The following is a 15,809-nucleotide window of genomic DNA, read 5'->3' as shown; positions in this document are numbered from 1 at the left end:
CAGATCATGTGTATGAATGCTTACGTGTGTGTTATTTATTGAAGAAAATGTGTTTCAATTTGGGAACTGGAAAATTGGATATTTAATTTAAATTATATATTTTTTTATTTAAAAAGTAGAGGTTTTCTTTCATTATTCATTTAATTCTTTCATCCCATAAAATGACTTCACCTAATTTGCCCTGCCTGTTTTGGTTAAGATACAGGGAAGCACAATTAAATCTGATAATTTCTAAATTACATAATTTTAAGAGGCTTTCCACTTACATGAACTACAAAGAAAAAAAAAGAAATTCAGCTAGAAATCATTTCACCTTTTTGCTGTAAAATTTTAAAATACGTTTGTGACATGACAGTATAAATTTTCTTGCTAGATGCTAATGATAAATTTTATCATCTATATGAGGACTTAAAATTAATTGGGGATAGTTAATGAGTTGATCTGCTCATGCTCATATATGCGATCTTGTGGTATATCATTCTGAAATAGGGTAGTTTCCCATTTTTGTGTGTCTAACTTGTACTCAACCCTTATTTTATATTGTAAATATTTTACTTAATATAAATTATTTTTATGCAAGGTAAAGGATCTAGAGTTTTATTTAGCTTCATCTTAGAATGCACAGGAAAATAACTGGGCAAGGGTTGTGGATAGGGCTTTCCCCTGCCTTTTTACCTTTTAAATTTGTACAGTTGAATACACCAGGATATTAAGTTAAAATCTGAGGACTTGTACAGAGATTAGAGTTCAATTTTAGTTACAAAAGTGAAGAAATCTTTTAAAAGGTCTTATAGAGTTCACTTTTATTTTCTTGATGAAATGGTATCTAGGTACTGGGTTAATAATCAGCTTGTTTTTATGTTGGGACAGTTGGGAAGAAAGGAACTTTGATCCTAGTCACTTAAACTACCTCCATGGTGAAACTGAACTCATTTAATACTTAATATGTCTCTATGTTAGGAAAACTTCTTAGAAGATAAAAATTATTTTATATTTAGATATAAAATGTCTAACTTCATCTTTTATGAACAAAGGCTAATGAGGGAGAATTTGTACATCTGCATGTGATTTTTTTAAATTAAAGGCAAAAAAATGATACTGACAATGAAGGGTTGTACTGAGAAAAAGTACCCTGTATTGTAACAGAAATGAGGAAAAGAGGTAGTGGGTAACAGAGAACTTTGTCCTGCTCATAGATCCCCCAAGAATCCCTGTCCCCTCCCCCCAACCTCCTGCCAGAATGTTGGGTTCAAAGCATGAGCAGATTAACGGATATCAGGGAGTTCTGTGGCCTGGACTGAGGATGAGGATAATTTGTTAAAGTACTGGCTGAATCATTACAGACTTTCTACTTGGTATATGTCTCTGTGAGGATAAAGAGAATTTAGACAAGGAGCATTAAAGCTGTTGTCGTTTGAACGAAGTCATACAGTAAGGCAACAACCGAAGATCAAGAGGGAAGCAAGAGTATAGAGACAGCCTCAAAGTCCGAAAAACTGAGTTGGGAAGCAGTCACCCATAAGGGAGCCAGATTAGATTTCAATCTCCAAGGTTCAGCATGCCAGGGAAAGCTGTTGCTGATGGACACAGACCCTGTACCATCAACTGATTCACTAGGGCCATGTCAGTGGCCACCTCTGTGAGAGATTCTGCCTCTATACGGCCTTCTCTATGGAAAAACCAAGTGGCCTTAAAAAGGGGTAAGATAAAGTTTCAGACTTGGGCTCAGCAGAAGAGGAACTTAAGGCTGGGGCCAGTGCCAGGATCTTCATGTATCCGTTTGGGAATTGTGATACTGTTGGTTTTTCTGCCAAGTATGTACTGTGACCTGGGATCAGTATATTATACTTTCTATGAAATAATTATCCCCAAGTGGCTGATAGTTCAGGAAAGGGATGGCCAAGAGAAAAATATATCCTACATGATATTTATGCAGGGCCAGAAACAGCTGATTCACCTGAAAGTGAAGACAGACTATTTTATCAAGAACTTTCCAGTCTTCAGCTACCACAATGGCATCCTGGGACAAGAAATGCCTTTCATCTCTCATGACTGTCACTATGAAGGCTACATAGAAGGACTCCCGGGTTCTTTTGTTTCTGTCAACACCTGTTCAGGCCTCAGGGGCATCCTGATTAAGGAGGGAAGATCCTATGGCATTGAACCCATGGACTCTTCAAAACGGTTTGAACATGTGTTGTACACCATGGCCCATCAAGCTCCAGTCTCCTGCAGTGTCACTTCCCAAGACAACCTAGTGGTGTCCGCCAGCCGACAACAAGGGAGCAGGAAGCCTGGCGGTCTATGGGAGCTGTCCTACTTGTGGTCACTCACCAAATACGTGGAGATGTTTGTTGTGGTCAACAACCAGCGGTTCCAAATGTGGGGCAGTAACATCAATGAGACGGTCCAGAGAGTGATGGACATCATTGCCCTGGCCAACAGCTTCACTAGGGCAATAAACACAGAGGTGGTGCTGGCTGGAATGGAGATTTGGACCGAGGGGGACCTCATAGAGGTCCCAGTGGACCTGCAAGTTACACTGGGGAATTTCAACAGCTGGAGACAAGAGAAGCTCCTCCATCGTGTGAAGCATGATGTTGCCCACATGATTGTCGGACAGCATCCTGAGCAGGGTATGGGACAGGCATTTCTCAATGGTGCCTGTTCCAGTGGTTTTGCAGCAGCTGTTGAATCCTTCCCTCATGAAGATGTCCTCCTGTTTGCAGCGCTCATGGTCCATGAGCTTGGGCACAACTTGGGTATTCGGCACGACCACTCAGCCTGCACTTGTAAAGACAAACACCTCTGCCTCATGCGTGACAATATCACTAAAGAAAGTGGCTTCAGCAACTGTAGCTCTGACGACTTCTACCAGTTCCTCCGGGAACACAGAGGGGCCTGCCTATTTAACAACCCTCAGCGGCACAAAGGCCGCTTGCGTAGGGATTCCTACTGTGGAAATGGTGTGGTGGAGGGTGAGGAGCAGTGTGACTGTGGTTCTGCCTGTTACACTGACCCGTGCTGTGACCAAACATGTAGCCTGAAGGGGAGTGCAGAATGTAGTGATGGACTCTGCTGTTTTGGTTGCCGATTGAGAAATAAGGGATTCGTGTGCCGTTCTGCTTCGGGAGAGTGTGACCTCCCAGAGTATTGTGATGGTATCTCTGAAGAGTGCCCCACGGACACCTATAAGCAAGATGGGACGGCCTGCAGTAGACTGCACTACTGTGTTGGGGGTCAATGCCGAAACCCTGATAATCAATGCATCGCTATGTATGGGCATACTGCACGGTCTGCTCCAGAAAACTGTTACATTTCAATAAACAGCAAAGGGGACCGGTTTGGAAACTGTGGCCGTCCCACCTCGGCAATGTCAAGATACGTTAAGTGTTTTGATGATAATATATTTTGTGGGAAAGTTATATGTACAAATATTAGACGGGTCCCAGCCATCAAACCACATCACACACTGATCCAGATTCCTTATGAAGGTGACTTCTGCTGGAGCGTGGATGTCTATAACGTTACTGATATCCCTGATGAGGGAGATGTGCACTCTGGCACTGCTTGTGCCCCAAACAAAGTCTGCGTGGATTACTCCTGCACCGATCATGCTGTGCTCAACTATGACTGCAAACCAGCAGAAATGTGCAATGGGAGAGGAGTCTGTAACAATTTAAGGCACTGCCACTGTGAGGCTGGCTATGCACCCCCCGACTGCAGAACCCCAGGAAATGGGGGTAGTGTGGACAGTGGTTCCCCTATGAAACCAACTGATGAAAATCTAAGTGCAGGTGAACGTGGCCGTCCTGCTAAACGTAAGACTGAATTTCAAAATCTTGGCCTTGTAATTTTCATACTCCCTACATTTCTTTTACTATTATTGATATTAATAATATGTTGCATTAGTCTTAACGCTGGAATTGAGTCAGTAGAGACTCCAGGGGCCTCCACAACATTGAGTTCAGAGCAAACCACTATTGAATCAGAGATGTTCCTATCAGAGGAGGCAGTCACAGAGGAGGGCCTCCCACCCGAGGAAGGCCCCCCACCAGAGGAGCCCCTCCCACCAGAAGAAGCCCCCCCACCAGAGGAACCTCCACCACCAGAGGAGCCACCACCACCAGAGGAGCCTCCCCCACCTGAGGAGCCTCCGCCACCGGCAGCACCCCCTCCACCGGAGGAGCCCCCCCCACCGGAGGAGCCTCCCCCACCAGAGGAGCCCCCCCCACCAGCGGAGCCCCCCCCACCAGCGGAGCCGCCCCCACCAGAGGAGCCCCCCCCGCCAGCGGAGCCCCCCCCACCGGAGGAGCCCCCCCCACCGGAGGAGCCCCCTCCACCAGAGTCATAAGCGATGGTAGCAATTGAAGCACAGAAATAACCAAAGGCAGAAGAGGAGTTGAAGAAGCCAAATAACATCAAATACCTCAAGTACTGAGTAGGAATGGAAGGCTTAGAAAGGCAAAGAGAAAAAGTGAGAATTGATGGCTCCAGTGGCGCCGATGGGACTGTATAGTCTACAGAAACACTATGTAGGAAGAAAACTCCTGCTTTCAATATTTACTTTAGTAATTTGATTATATATTCATATATGAAAAGGTACATGAAATATTCTGTATTTTTGCTTGTTCCCACTTCATGAAACTAAGTTTTTCTTATGGATCATTGCTAGTTGTTTCATTTAGGCCACTTTTTGACCTGAAATTTTTTTTCAGGGCGTTCCATCTTCCATCTACATTGTTTGACATATGTATTATCTGTACCTATATTACTGGATTATTCAAACCAGTGACAACAATGCATTATTTTCGGAACATTATCTATTGAGAACTCTGATTTGCCCTAACCATTTCTATTCATGAAAGAGGTAATTTAAAATAAAGAAATAAGTAAATAAATACAAGGTTATTTTCAGATTAAGCATCATTTAGACTCCATGCAGCCTAGTACTTGGGGTTTCTTTAATTTGGGCTTTCTGGAAGGGGTTATATCTGATCCAGGGTGGTCTGATCACCCTGGGTCTGGGATAATTGAGGTAAGTGCTGAGATCATATTTGAGGTATTTGATTTTTTCCTTAAATTCTATATTGAAGTTGATATTTTGTCTATTAACAACTCATAGGAATGTTTCCTATACAGGTAAGAATACTTTCGTGTGGTAGTTATTTGCTAAGAGAGCACAAAGTATATGCAATAATATTACCCATCCTGTGCAAGACACTATGCTAAATAGATACTTTGCATTTGTTGTCTTAATTTAATCCTCTCATTCACCCTATGAGGCCTTCATCTTGTACATGAGGAAACAGAGACCAAAGAGCTAGTACAGGGTGGAGCCTGCATCCCACCCCAGGTGTGACTGAATGTGTGTTCTTCACTGTCTCATGAACTTTTGCTTCAGTAAAGAAAAAAAGAAAGTGACCAGGGAGACATTTGATATATTTTTGCTTGCCCAGAACATGGCTTCTTATTTGGTGACTCTAATGAAACAAAAGCCACACTTTGATGCCACTCCATGATGGCATCACTGTGTGGCTTTTGATGCCACTCCATGATGGCATCACTGTGTGGCTTCAACTGATAATAACATTATCAGTGGAAGTGTCCTTTCCCCATTACATTCTGACATCATGGAGTGGCAGATTTGTATCTTGATCAGCTCTGAGGGCCCTGCAGATTGTAAGTGCTCAGTAAATGTTGACTTAGTGAAGGATTTAACCAGAGCCAACCATAGGGTAGGAAAGTAACCACTTTGGATGCCACTTGCTAGGTCCAGGCATGACACAGCCAAACCTTGCTCAGGTGCAGTGTTGCTACAGGTTGAGTCTCAGAGAAGTTCCTTAGCATCAGTCCCTGATGATCCATATGCTGAGTCCCTCTTCTAACTGCCCACCCTATGTGAGCAGAAAAGAGCAAACAAAGAATAAGACCTGGTTTCTGCTTTTAAGAAGCTCATGCTAATTATTTTGGTGGAACAATCCTAAACTTCAGAGCAAAATCCAAAATCAAGTAAGTTTTCAAGTCACAAGATCTGCTGGTAACCATATCTCAGAATGTTGTATGCCAGACATCAAGATTCATGGGGAAAACATGCTATTGGTCGTTACCCGAGAGCTCCAAGAACAAGGATAAAATGGGTAACTGAGTGCCTTCAAATGTAAACTTGTCATTAGAGACTTGGAAAAGATGTGGAGGATTTCTGCTGAGAAGCACTTCAGTGGAGAACAGAAGGGGTAACCTTCCTGACTATGTACATGCTGATGGTGAGTATACTAAAAGATAATAAACATCACATATTTTAAAACTTAACAAATATAAGGGAATCATGATTTAGGTACAGGATAATCATTCTTATCTAATGGCATTTGTTAAGGACCAAAAGTCAGGTAGATAATTGGGAATCAATCAGTAAGACCTATTTAGGATTTCACAATATTTGACAAAAATTTAACAAATATAGAAATTGTATAGACTATTTTTAATTTTTCATTGCTGTTCTTATGACTGACTCTCAGGTGTACAAGACCATTCTAAAAGCAGGAAACAGCTCTTTGAATGAAGTACTTTGAAAAAGTGACAAAATTGGACATATTTATACATTGCAAGGTGAATCTTAAAATGTGTGAAATCCCCAAACTCCAGGGATTGACAGTTGAAGGTCTTTAGGATCGACTATACCAGGGAAGTGACTATTTTTTTGTTATTGTTAATCCTCACCCAAGGAAACTTTTCCATTGATCTTTTAGAGAGAGGGAAAGACAGAGAGAAACATTGATGTGAGAGAAACACATTGATTGGTTGCCTCCTGCACATGCCCCGACCAGGGGATAAGCCTGCAACCAAGATATGTGCCCTTGACTGGAAACAAACCTGGGACCCTTTGGTCCGTAGGCCAATGCTCTATCCACTGAGCCAAACCACTAGAGCGGGAAATGACCAATTTTTAAGTGGGCAGGAGAGAAGGTAGGATAATTGGGTCTGGAAGCTCCAGGTTCACAGTTCAGTGTTCTGTATTATGTGTAACTGCTTCTATGCAGTGCGGACTCTTTCACCTGATTCCTCTCCCCTTTATGTCTGGGGGATTCTGAAGGATGCTTGCATACAGGTTCCAATAATCTGTGTTGCTAGTCTCTCAAGACCCGGCCAGTTGCTGCCCCAGGAGACTCTGACAGTGACTGCTTGCCGTCCTTAACCTGCCTTCCCTGGGTGGCTACTGTCCTATCTGTGCTTCTCAGGCCATGAAAACCCAGGCCCTTTCTTTATTCCCCAAAGTACAGCCAAGTCCAGGCTCTAGATTTTTATCCAGATTTGTGGAAACAAAGGAAAATTACAAAGTGGAAAAGAACAAATTTGATGTTGCCAATATTGTTCCTGAAGTCCAGAAGTCATGACCCTCCCTGGGAGACTTGTACAGGTCCCTTTTCTTTGGATGTCCCCACCTGACATGCTTTTAGTATTGTTCTTATAACTTGCAATCAAACTCTACTCGCTTCTCTAGGGCTCAATGGAAGGAAAAATAAAATATTTATGTTAAACACATGACATTATCAATGTCAGAGGGACGCTAAAGTTTTACATTACAAAGTTACAAAACTTTTTGAAAACGTATATAATTTTTTTAAACTTCTGGTGTTTATGAACTTAATATAAAAGATAGAATTTTGGTGCTTCCATTGGGCAAATTGACATGTTTTTTCAAAAGCAAAAGCAGACTTCTATTAAGAATGTTTGCAAAATGCTGACGCTTTAAAATTAATACCTTGCTTCTAGACATTAAGCTTTACATATTTAAAAATATTTTTATTAATTTTTAGAGATAAAGGAATATATATAGAGAGAAACATCAATGTGAGAATGTAACATCAATCCACTGCCTCCTACTGGGAATCTAGCCCGCAATTAGCCTTGACATGTTCCCTGAATGGGTATCAAACTGGCAACCTTTTGGTGCATGGGATGATGCCCAACCAACTGAGCCACACCAGCCAGGGTAAGCTTTACATTTTTAGAACTATGGAAGAATTTTTAAAAATATCCAATACCACCTTTCATATTTAATAAAATTATGGAAGTCTTGCATGAGGTTATGCTAGAATGAAATAAATGAGGATATGAAGTTTTTATTTATTTTTTGTTTTTGAGGATATGAAGTTTTTTAATCAATTTGTGCACAACAAGGCCACAGTGGCTCTTCTCAGTTAGAAAATATTAAATTATTTAAGAAGAGAACATCAGAGATGGAATCATGGCTGATAAAGTGTTTGCAACCTCATGCTTGGTTCATCTAATTGGGCTCTCTAAGGTCCTTACTTTCAGATCAGTCTCTCTGTCTCTCTTTCCCCTTTCCATTTCTCTCCCTAAAAATCAATAGAAAAATCTTTTTTAAAAAGTGGAAAGACAGAATGAGAGAAAGTATTTGCAAATCATATCTGATAGAGACTAGTACTCAGGAAATATTAATGAGTCCTACAATTAAGAAAAGGACACCCAATTTTATAAGGACAAAGATGTAAATAGACATTTCTACAAAGAAGATAGTAACCATAAAGAGTATGAAAAGGTGTGTACCATCGTTAATTATTAAGGAATTGCAGATCAAAACTATGAGATACCACTTCACATCCACTAGAATGGCTATAATTTAAAAAGTAGAAAATAACAAATATCAGTGATATGAGGAGGAATTGCAAGACTCACTCATTGCTGGCAGGAATGTGAAATTGTGCAGCTGATTGGGAAATTCCTCAAGAGGATAAATAGAGTTCTCACATGACAAACAATTCCACTCCTAAGTATGTACCTAAGAGAAATGCAAACATATGTCCATGCAAAAACTTATACTCAAATGTCCATAGCAGTATTATTCACAATAGTCCCAAAGTAGTAACAACCAAAATGTTCATCAACAGATGTATCTAAAAGTAAAATGTGGTATATCCACACAAAAAGAACATTATTTGGCCAAAAGAAAGGGAATTTTGATGCCATTTTCCACATGGCTAATTCTTGGAAACGTTATGCTAGGTGAAATAAGCCAGTCACAGAAGATTACCACATGTAGGATTCCACTGCTATGAAGTGTCTGGAATAGGCAAAATCATTGAGCTAGACAGTAGAGTAGTGGTAGCCATGAGCTGAGGGGAGGGGAAAATGGGGAGTGACTGCTAATAGATACTAGTGTTTTGCTTAGGGGTGAGAAAATATTTTAAAATTGATTTTGTGACAGTTGTATAAATTTTCTAAGCACACTACAATCTACTGGTGTGTACACTTTAAAGGATGAATATTATGGTATGTGAATTATATCTTAATAAAGGTATGATTAAAAAGCAAATAAAATAAAATTTAAAAATTCTGCAATGCATGTTTAGGAAGCAAATTGAGAAAGAAAAGTCACAAAGTAATTACTATAAAAGACAGAGTCAGGATTATCTCTGAAGCAGGAGGACATGTGATTGGCAATGGCACATGGGTGACTTCGAGCTAAAACTGTTGATTACTTGATCAGAGTTGTACTTATGTAGCTTTCTCCTCTCTCTCTCTCTCTCTCTCTCTCTCTTTCTCTCTCTCTCTCTCCCTCAAATATTCATAATATAAAATTAACCCTCTTTACTATTTCTAAGTGTATAGTTCAGTGGCATTAAGTACATTTACATGGTTGTGCAACCATCACCACCATCCACTTCCAGAACTTTTTCATCATCTCAAACTGAAACTGTCTTCATTAACTAGTCTTATTACTCTTTCCCCAAGTTCTGTAACCTCTACTTCTTCACTTTCTGTTTCTACCAACTTGACTACTCAAGGAACATAATATAAATTAAGTCATAATACATGTGTCCTTCAGAGAGGAAGGGGAGGGAGAGATAGAAACATTAATGATGAGAGAGAATCATTGATCGGCTGCCTCCTGTATGCCCCACACTGGGGATCAAGACCACACCTGGGCATGGGCCCTTGACCGAAAACGAACCCGGGACACTTCAGTCTGTAGGCGGATGCTCTATCCACTGAGCAAAACCGGCTAGGACACATGTGTCCTTCTCTGTGGCTGAGTTGTTCACTCTTAAAATAATTTACTGAAAATATATTTATGTTTTATTCACATTTTGTGATTGTGCTATGATTCAAAATTTAAATTTCAGAAAAGAAAAAAGTAGTGGTGCAAATTGGAACAGAATGCATATACTGTATATTTCCAGTTTCAGTATGAAACAGAGAGGAGATACTGGATGTCAACTGGAGAATGATGTGGAATAAGAGTGATGATTTGATAAAGATGAAACATTATAGCATATAATGAGATTAGGTCCAATGGATAAACAGATGTTTCAGATATAAAACACAAAAGGGACAGTTGGAATAGTCAAGTCCATGAGAAACTGAAAGGGCAGTAGACCTGACACACAAGCAGCGGATTTGCCTTAGATTGGAATATGGACAATTTATCCACTAGAGTCAGAGGAAAACTTAGATACAGGCGACTCCAGTGGTGTCTCCATGTGAAAGTACTCTTGATTGCTTTTATTTTTCTCAATAAAATATGAGGCACGAAGACATTAGGAAAGTGAACTGACCAGCAAAATGTAGAAAGAGGGGGTACATTTTGAGGTCATGAATGTGCATAATTGTGTTTTTTTCTAGAGACACTTTCATTCTTTCAGGGCAGGTGTGAAGAGAGCACAAACAAATAACATACAACAGATGATACATCATAGCACCAGATGATACATCATAGCATCATTACCTGAGAGTCATTTATTCATTCAATAAGTAATTGTAGTTAATCTCTTTTTTTAAAAAATAAGTTTTTATAAAGAGATAAGAAGGGAGAGATAGAAACATCTAGGAGAGGGAAAAATCAACATGGATGGGCTGCCTCATGTACGATGCCTGCTGGGCATCGAGCTTGAAACCAGGGCATGTGTCCTGATCCCGAATCCAACCAGCAACCTTCTGGTGCATAGGTTGACACTCAACCAATGAGCGACCCTGGCCGGGCTAGTTCATCTACTCTTAATCTTGGATAAACTAGTATAAGGATGAAAACAGAAGTGGGCATTGAACAAATGTAGGTCATTTTCAAACACAGGGTATACTTTTGGGATACCTAGTGTTCAATTGGCATTATTATAGGGTACTGATATGTCCGGGCCATCCAAAGAAGTATGTGTGCCTGGAGTTACCAGCCAATGTGCCCATGAAAATCACACATAAGAGAAGGCTACTGTGTTGGCCACTCCCAACACATTTTTCAACAGTGTTATAAACAGAACTTGAGACACTGAATTTTGATTATGTTAAAAAAATTGGAGTCTTGTCCCTTCCCACATGGTCATCAACCAACCCATTTAGGTCTATCCTGAGGCACAGGACAGCCACCCCCTTGTCTTATCTAACACCTTGCCTTGAGGGATGTGCTTAACACTATAAAGACTCATTGAGAGATCAAGAATATCCTGAGTTTGATGCTCATATGTTACAGAGCAAAAGTTTTAGAAGAGGGGCAATGGAGTGTGCCCACCAATGATCTACAAGCCCTCTGGTCTGGAACATTAGGAATTGGCTGAGCAACGGACACAGGAGGGGTGGAAGTTCCGTGTGGCACAGTTGAGGAAGGCATAGAGTTTTTGTTTCCTCTCCCAGAGTTTGCAGTCCTTCTTGGTAATTATAACACCACAATATCAAAGGACTGTAGCCAAGGATCACTGAAGCTAATGATATGGAATGAAACCACAGAAAGGACACTATCTGAATGATAGGAGAGGTCAGAGAGACTAGAAAGGACACACCCAGAGGTAGGCAGTACCCACCCTTTATGCAGCCAGCAAACACCTGCAGCTAATCCCAGTGCCGAACCATCTGCATGTCAAGGAGCACTTCTGTTCATGGACCCAGGCCCTGCGTCAGCCACTGATTCATTGGGGCCATGTCAAGGGCTGCCTTTGTGAGGGACTCTGCCTCCTCCTTGCCTTCTCTACAGAAGAACCAAGAGGTTATGTATGAGACTAGCAGAATGCTTCAGACTTGGGCTCCGCAGACGAAGGGCCTGGCGCTGGTACTGCTGCCAGGATCTTCACGTGTCAGGTTGGGGATGGTGTTGGTGTTGGTACTGAGTTTCCTGCCAAGCTTGTGCTGTGACGTGGGATCAGTATATTCCTCATCCTATGAAATAGTCATCCCCAAGGCTCTGACAGTTGAGGAAAGGCAAGACCGAAGGCAAAAGGCATCTTATGTGATATCTATGCAGGGCCAGAAACAGCTGATACACCTGAAAGTGAAGACAGACTATTTTATCAAGAACTTTCCAGTCTTCAGCTACCACAATGGCATCCGGGGACAAGAAATGCCTTTCATCTCTCATGACTGTCACTATGAAGGCTACATAGAAGGACTCCCGGGTTCTTTTGTTTCTGTCAACACCTGTTCAGGCCTCAGGGGCATCCTGATTAAGGAGGGAAAATCCTATGGCATTGAGCCCATGGACTCTTCAAAACGGTTTGAACATGTGTTGTACACCATGGCCCATCAAGCTCCAGTCTCCTGCAGTGTCACTTCCCAAGACAGCCCAGTGGTGTCCGCCAGCCGACAACAAGGGAGCAGGAAGCCTGGCGGTCTACGGGAGCTGTCCTACTTGTGGTCACTCACCAAGTACGTGGAGATGTTTGTTGTGGTCAACAACCAGCGGTTCCAAATGTGGGGCAGTAACGTCAGTGAGACGGTCCAGAGAGTGATGGACATCATTGCCCTGGCCAACAGCTTCACTAGGGCAATAAACACAGAGGTGGTGCTGGCTGGAATGGAGATTTGGACCGAGGGGGACCTCATAGAGGTCCCAGTGGACCTGCAAGTTACACTGGGGAATTTCAACAGCTGGAGACAAGAGAAGCTCCTCCATCGTGTGAAGCATGATGTTGCCCACATGATTGTCGGACAGCATCCTGAGCAGGGTATGGGACAGGCATTTCTCAATGGTGCCTGTTCCAGTGGTTTTGCAGCAGCTGTTGAATCCTTCCCTCATGAAGATGTCCTCCTGTTTGCAGCGCTCATGGTCCATGAGCTTGGGCACAACTTGGGTATTCGGCACGACCACTCAGCCTGCACTTGTAAAGACAAACACCTCTGCCTCATGCGTGACAATATCACTAAAGAAAGTGGCTTCAGCAACTGTAGCTCTGACGACTTCTACCAGTTTCTCCGGGAACACAGAGGGGCCTGCCTATTTAACAACCCTCAGCGGCACAAAGGCCGCTTGCGTAGGGATTCCTACTGTGGAAATGGTGTGGTGGAGGGTGAGGAGCAGTGTGACTGTGGTTCTGCCTGTTACACTGACCCGTGCTGTGACCAAACATGTAGCCTGAAGGGGAGTGCAGAATGCAGTGATGGACTCTGCTGTTTTGGTTGCCGATTGAGAAATAAGGGATTCGTGTGCCGTTCTGCTTCGGGAGAGTGTGACCTCCCAGAGTATTGTGATGGTATCTCTGCAGAGTGCCCCACGGACACCTATAAGCAAGATGGGACGGCCTGCGGTAGACTGCACTACTGTGTTGGGGGTCAATGCAGAAACCCTGATAATCAGTGCATGGCTATGTATGGGCATACTGCACGGTCTGCTCCAGAAAACTGTTACATTTCAATAAACAGCAAAGGGGACCGGTTTGGAAACTGTGGCCGTCCCACTTCGGCAATGTCAAGATACGTTAAGTGTTTTGATGATAATATATTTTGTGGGAAAGTTATATGTACAAATATTAGACGGGTCCCAGCCATCAAGCCCCATCACACACTGATCCAGATTCCTTATGAAGATGACTTCTGCTGGAGCTTGGATGTCTATAACGTTACTGATATCCCTGATGAGGGAGATGTGCACTCTGGCACTGCTTGTGCCCCAAACAAAGTCTGCGTGGATTACTCCTGCACCGATCATGCTGTGCTCAACTATGACTGCAAACCAGCAGAAATGTGCAATGGGAGAGGAGTCTGTAACAATTTAAGGCACTGCCACTGTGAGGCTGGCTATGCACCCCCCGACTGCAGAACCCCAGGAAATGGGGGTAGTGTGGACTGTGGTTCTCCTAGCAAAACAGAGAATGAAAATCCAAGTGAGGATGAAATGATCAGTTATAGTGTTGATCATGAAAATTTTGGCAAAGGTGGTGAGAATAGAGATAAAAATGAAAGCACAGAGGAGTTAATGTTTATATTCCCCTTCCTTATTTTGTTAATATTTATTTTTTGTTTGTGTTTCTTCTTTTACTGTTTTTTATTTTTTGTAATATTTTTTGGTCTAATTATTGGTGCCCGTCTTGGGGCTGACGAGGACTTTTTACAGAGCTCACAAGAGGCCACCCAAGGAAGAGGAGAACACTTGTATAGGAAGAAGACAACATTAAGAAAGGAAAGGTCAACAATAGAAAATGAGTAGTGATAGGAAGAAGTCTTCCATAGCAAGCACTTCATACACTTGGTGGAAGGAGGCTCAGTAGAGCAAATGTGAAGTGGGCATTGGCAGTAGAAGTGGCTCTGATGGGGATTGTAAAGACTATAGAAATGTATTAATGTAAAGGAGGGATTTGCTTCTTCTATCTTTTACTAATTAATTATATATGTGTATGTGAAATAATTTATAAAACATTTTACTATATTTTCCTTTTCCACATTTTATTAAGTCATTTAAATAAACTCTTCTCATGGATCATTCCTATCAATGGAATCCGGAACTAAAACTCTTTAGGACTAAAACTCTTGTATTAGTTGGGCCAATTTTTTAGTTACCAGGTTTTCAGAGAACGCTATCTTCCATCCTCTTTGTTTGACATATAGATCTATGCCAGTTTTTTTCATCCCAATCACAACTACACATTATATTAAGAAGGTTGTGTGTTTTTTTTGTTTGTTTTTTTTTACGCTTCACGAATTTGCATGTCATCCTTGCACAGGGGCCATGCTAATCTTCTTTGTATCGTTCCAATTTTTTAGTATATGTGCTGCCGAAGTGAGCACAGGAATGTTGTTTATTTGATTTGTAGTTCTCATTGAACTGGATAAGTATACCCATGAAATAAAAAATATTTTAAATTAAAAAGTAGGCCGTCCCACCTCAGCAATGTCAAGATACGTTAAGTGTTTTGATGATAATATATTTTGTGGGAAAATTATATGTACAAATATTAGACGGGTCCCAGCCATCAAACCCCATCACACACTGATCCAGACTAAGCATCGGTCTGCAGACCAAAGAGTCCCAGGTTGGATTCCAGTCAAGGGCATGGACCTTGGTTGCAGGCTCCTCCTCTGGTTGGGGCGTGTGCAGGTGTCAACCAATTGATGTGTTTCTCTCACATCGATGTTTCTCTCTCTCTCTCTTTTTTAATATATATATATATATATATATATATATATATATATATATATACACACACACACACACACATATATATGTATATATACACATATATACATATATATTTTTTAATTTAATAAATCTTTATTGTTCAGATTATTACAATTGTTCCTCTTTTTCCCCCCTATAGCTCCCCTGCACCCGGTTCCCACCCCACCCTCTGCCCTTACCTCCCCACACTGTCCTCATCCATAGGTGTACGATTTTGTCCAGTCTCTTCCCACACCCTTTCCCCCGAGAATTGTCAGTCCACTCCCTTTCTATGCCCCTGATTCTATTATATTCACCAGTTTATTCTGTTCATCAGATTTTTTATTCACTTGATTTTTAGATTCACTTGTTGATAGATATGTATTTGTTGTTCATAATTTTTATCTTTACTTTCTTCTTCTTCCTCTTC

The 15,809-nt window shown here is 41.6% G+C and overlaps 2 protein-coding genes across 2 annotated transcripts in view; both read left to right on the top strand.

The window, feature by feature from the left end:
* Positions 1–26: 26 nt before the first annotated feature.
* Positions 27–15,809, top strand: part of LOC307094266 (uncharacterized protein) — a 37,070-nt gene continuing 21,287 nt past the window's right edge. The window contains 2 exon segments of the mRNA XM_079762946.1: positions 27–4,347; positions 5,126–5,142. Coding sequence (XP_079619072.1) covers positions 1,622–4,347; positions 5,126–5,142 — 2,743 coding nt within the window. The 5' untranslated portion in view covers positions 27–1,621.
* On the top strand, positions 8,717–15,269 carry LOC307094068 (disintegrin and metalloproteinase domain-containing protein 1a-like). The gene has a single exon (XM_079762565.1). The coding sequence runs from the start codon at positions 11,933–11,935 to the stop codon at positions 14,429–14,431; it is 2,499 nt and encodes an 832-aa protein (XP_079618691.1). The 5' UTR covers positions 8,717–11,932; the 3' UTR covers positions 14,432–15,269.

Source organism: Cnephaeus nilssonii (assembly GCF_951640355.1).
Source record: "Cnephaeus nilssonii genome assembly, chromosome: 22".
In the NCBI taxonomy this organism is placed as follows: domain Eukaryota; kingdom Metazoa; phylum Chordata; class Mammalia; order Chiroptera; family Vespertilionidae; genus Cnephaeus; species Cnephaeus nilssonii.
This window is presented reverse-complemented; position numbering and strand designations above follow the sequence as displayed.